A 4,383-nucleotide genomic window follows, 5' to 3' on the forward strand; every position below is an offset into this window, starting at 1 on the left:
TCCCAGGGCTAGGCAGGTGGAGACAGGTGGATCCTGGGGGCTTGCTGGCTAATGCCTGGGATGAAGCCCAGGTCCCAGGAGAGACCTTTTTTTAGCATCCAAAATGGGCAGCCTGTGAGCAACAACACTGGAGGTTGATATCTGGCCTCTGCACTCATGCACATGCTTGTGAATTTACAGACATGTGAATTTGCCCCTCTCCTATAGGTGTTTCCAGCCTTATCTTCTGTTAGCAGGAAGGATGGCAGTCTGTGCTTTCAAAACTGCTCCCCTCCCTATCTATAGCACTGTCCTATTTTGGGGGAATCCTCCAAGGGAAACTTCCCTGGGCCATGATGCTGCTTTTATGCTATAGTCAGTTGGGGTGGTTTTCTTTGAGGTGACTGCCATTCTTTTCGCATCCTTACTATTAGAGGTAACTCAGAACACACTGGCAATTAGCCAGAGAGGCCTGGGTCCCTTACCAGGGTCCCCAAGGGGCTAGTAATTACTCCTCCTTTAGCAAAGTGTTTGTCAGAAAGAGAAGTTGAACTCAGGATCCTTCTACCCCTTTGCTACTCAGCCACATCTAAAAGGGGCAAAGCATTTTTTAGCTGACCTCTGCTGCTCATTGTCCTGGGTTGAACCAGTCACTGCGAGCATCCTTTTCCCAGCAACTGCTCCTTTACTCCTAGAAGAAGACGTCATGGTTGTGCTTCAGTGTGCCCACATTAGGTCCCAAGTTGACTTAGAAAAATAAACAGGATTTTGAACGCTAAGCAAGTCCTCTGATTCTCATAGGAAGCTGAATTGCAAGTCACCGTGTCTCAGGTTTTTTTTTCATTTTGAGGAAATGACACAGGGAGGTTACATTTTACTTTTACTCAGTCAGAATGTTAACAAGAACAAAGTGATTACCTTGGACCCCGCAGTAAGAGAGAACACTGTATTAATGTGCACAATCTCCATTGCTAGATTGAGTAAATACAGGTTTGTGACGGTTGTTTTGCTCAGCTCACAGAGGACTGGGTCAAAACTTGGCTAGAAGTTGACTCTGATCGCTGGTTCTGAATTTGAAAACCCTGTTCTTAGAAATCGATTAATCAAACTGGGGCATCCTTAATGTTCTTCTTTTAAGTCTTTTATCGGCCAGTCTTTTATCTGGATTCAGAACTATAATAGCACTGCCACTTCTTCTGATGTTTAAGCCATGTTCCCAGCACCTGTGGAGAATCATTTGTTCACAGATGGGTAGCTTTGTTGTGTCCTCTTGTACGGCGCTAAAGAGAAAGTGTTCAGTAAGGTTATTTAAATATGTTTCTAATAACATACACCAGTGGGTTGACCAGAGGACTTCAGGTGTATTAGGTGTATGTGTGCGCATGTGTGTGCAGGCATGTAGGTGCATGTGCTCACACCTCTGTGTATTTGGAGTCATCAGTTACATAGGTCCACAAGGAAAAAATACACATTTCCACTGGATTAAACGTGCTTTGTAAAGTACAGAAACGAACCTTTGGGGTCACGTTTCCAGTTTCATCTCCATATCCTAACGAGGCGAGGAAGATTAAAATATCTACTGACAAGATGTGACTCTGCATTTCAATTATCTTGACAGCTTCTCTTTTTTTTTTGTTGATGATTTAGTAATAGCAGAGTGTGGCAAAGTAGCTGAGTTTCTCCCACAAAATATCAGAATTGTTTTTCATTCTAATATACTTTCAAAGATCATAAAATGTTCCTAAGAGTGACATTTGAGCCTCAGTATTTATGACTTTCTGATTGCTCTAGCAGTTTAGGAAAAAAAAAAAAACTAAAATGAGCCCTCAAGTAAAATTTAAGTGAAAAAGATTAAAATTCAGAGTTATGGTCCTCTTTCATTTGAGCAAATATTCATGTTTTCCTGCATGTTTTATGGGCCAACCCTAGTTTCTCAATATTTGACAGTTTTCGAAAAAGTGCTTCATTTCTCTCCCAAAATATATGAGCCGTTTTATTTTAGTTTGGTTTTTGCAAACTACCCCGTTTTGCATCAGCATCATTTACCCCGCTCATCTTTTACACTATGAGCTGGCCACACGCACCATCTGCCCAGAAATGAATGGAGCACAAGTCGAAGCGAAAGAGTGAAGGAAAGTAGATACATGGTAAACACCTTTCTTTATCCTTAGGGTTTTCACACTGCAACGAAATCCACACAGCTGATGTGTAAATGTGTGCTTGAATTTATTTTCTCTTTAACCCTCCTGTGAATCTGTGTTGCTTCCTCATTCATTTGTACTGAGTCCTTTGGCTAAATTATAGCTGTGTTTCTTAATCCAAAATGCAGCTTTTTAATCAGTTTATGAATTTCACGACGGTTTCCCCCATCATAGGGTGTTTTAAAACAGGTATTTAGTGCAATGTGTGTTATTGATGTCTTGTTATTTGAGGAAGCGGGGAGTGGTGTGATGATGGCTTCCCATTAAGGAATGTGCGGTGAAATGTCATCATAGAATGTCTCACTACTGCTAAAAGGACCGTGGATGTGGGTGGGGAAAATGTGAATGCGGTTGACAGCCTCACAAAGCAAGTGAGAAAGAACAAGAGCCTGCAGGGACTTACTAAGGATGATAACTTTATTAAGGTTCACTAAAATGTTCTAAGTTTTTATTTTATTTTATTTTATTTTTTTTAATTTATTTATTTATTGAGGATTTCTGCCTCCTCCCCGCCACCGCCTCCCATTTCCCTCCCCCTCCCCCGATTAAGTCCCTCTCCCTCATCAGCTTGAAGAGCCATCAGGGTTTCCTGACCTGTGGGAAGTCCAAGGACCGCCCACCTCCATCCAGGTTTAGTAAGTTGAGCATCCAAACCGCCCAGGCCCCCCCAAAGCCAGCATGTGCAGTAGGATCAAAAACCCATTGCCCTTGTTCTTGAGTTCTCAGTAGTCCTCATTGTCTGCTATGTTCAGCAAGTCCGGTTTTATCCCATGCTTTTTCAGACTCAGGCCAGCTGGCCTTGGTGAATTTTATCAACAACTTCAACCTATATTTTGTCCTTGAGGGGTCTAATTAATTAAACTCTTCAATAAGTTATCTGAATGTTCTCCATGCTCTATTTTAGATGATGGTGTAATGTAAAATAGCAGACTCAAAGCTCCATCCTTGTGAGACTGCTATGTGAATGAATCCTGGTGAAATAATAATAATAATAATAATAATAAATTTGCAAAGAGTTGTTATTTGAGTTTGTGGAATCATATAGAAAAGATCCAAGTGGTTATACATTGAACCATAGTAAAGAAATCAAAACAAGTAACTCAAAATTAGATAGTTAGGCGATCATAGTACCAATGCATCTGAAGACCCCACGTTTTTAGATTCGGCATGTAAGTACGTAATGTGGTCAAGAGAAGACACAACCAAGAAGAAGGTAGCATGGATGGCAGAGACAGCATTAGGGCTGTTTGGAGAAGGTTTGAGATTTTTCTCTCTTCCCAAACAGGCATGGAAGCTTCTAAAAGGCAGATGGTAAAAGTGCCCTTGCATTTAATCTGCAAGGAAAATTTTATTCTAAACAAAACAAAGCAAAAAAGAAATAAAACTGGACTTGGTTAATTATAGAAAATTTAAGGATGGTCTAAACCTATATTTAGCTTTAACTGTCATTCTACAGGAGGAGAGACTTGAGTTTGAGCCTCCACTCCCCCACACTTCAACTCTTTCCTTCGTGTGACTAATTATGTTTCCTGTATAAGGGAAAGATGATCATCCGCCTGCAGGCTTCGTTTTACACTACTGCTGCTGCTCATTCATGGGTTCAAGAGCAAACCTCTTCCCTAAGCCTCCGCTTGGTCTTGAAACCCACAGCAGGTGACACTGGAGACCAGCACACAGTCTGGACTGATGGCTGACCCAGTTGATATTTAACACTGGTAACAAGGATTAGCAGAAGAGAACAGTTAATGTTAAACATAATGCATGTGCAGATGCTGTGATACATGACAGAAACCGTCACAGTTACTGCTTCTTTAAGCAGTGGAGACACAGCAGAGGAACAGGGCTCTTGACAGCCATGTGTATGACTGAGTCCCCGCCTGCAGGAAGCAGAGCCTGCGTGAGCCCAGACTGTTCTGATGCCCAGTTACTCACTCGTGCCAGGCTGGTCCCAGAAGGAACTTTGTAAGGGACATACTTCCTGTAGATATGGCCGACTCTAGAGCATGGAACGTCAAACATTTCTCCTCCACACATCCAAACCTAAAGGGGAGAAAACAGAACAAAAGAGAAGGGTCAATTTCACCAGAAGGAATTACTAATGTAATTTATGAAACACTTACAAATTTTCTTTAAAAATATTTTATTTATTTATTTATTTTTTTTTGCCAACCAACCTGGGCTACAGAGTGAGTTCCAGGAAAGC

At 41.5% G+C, this 4,383-nt stretch overlaps 1 protein-coding gene across 1 annotated transcript in view; it reads right to left on the bottom strand.

Annotated features, from left to right (window-relative positions):
* Galntl6 (polypeptide N-acetylgalactosaminyltransferase like 6) overlaps positions 1 to 4,383 on the bottom strand; it is a 1,036,720-nt gene that overhangs the window by 79,301 nt on the left and 953,036 nt on the right. Inside the window, exon 8 of the mRNA XM_013354103.2 lies at positions 4,113 to 4,220. Within this exon, the coding sequence (XP_013209557.2) occupies positions 4,113 to 4,220 (108 nt within the window). The remainder of the gene's footprint in view (positions 1 to 4,112; positions 4,221 to 4,383) is intronic.

Source organism: Microtus ochrogaster, unplaced genomic scaffold (genome assembly GCF_000317375.1).
Source record: "Microtus ochrogaster isolate Prairie Vole_2 unplaced genomic scaffold, MicOch1.0 UNK28, whole genome shotgun sequence".
NCBI classification, from domain to species: Eukaryota; Metazoa; Chordata; class Mammalia; order Rodentia; family Cricetidae; genus Microtus; species Microtus ochrogaster.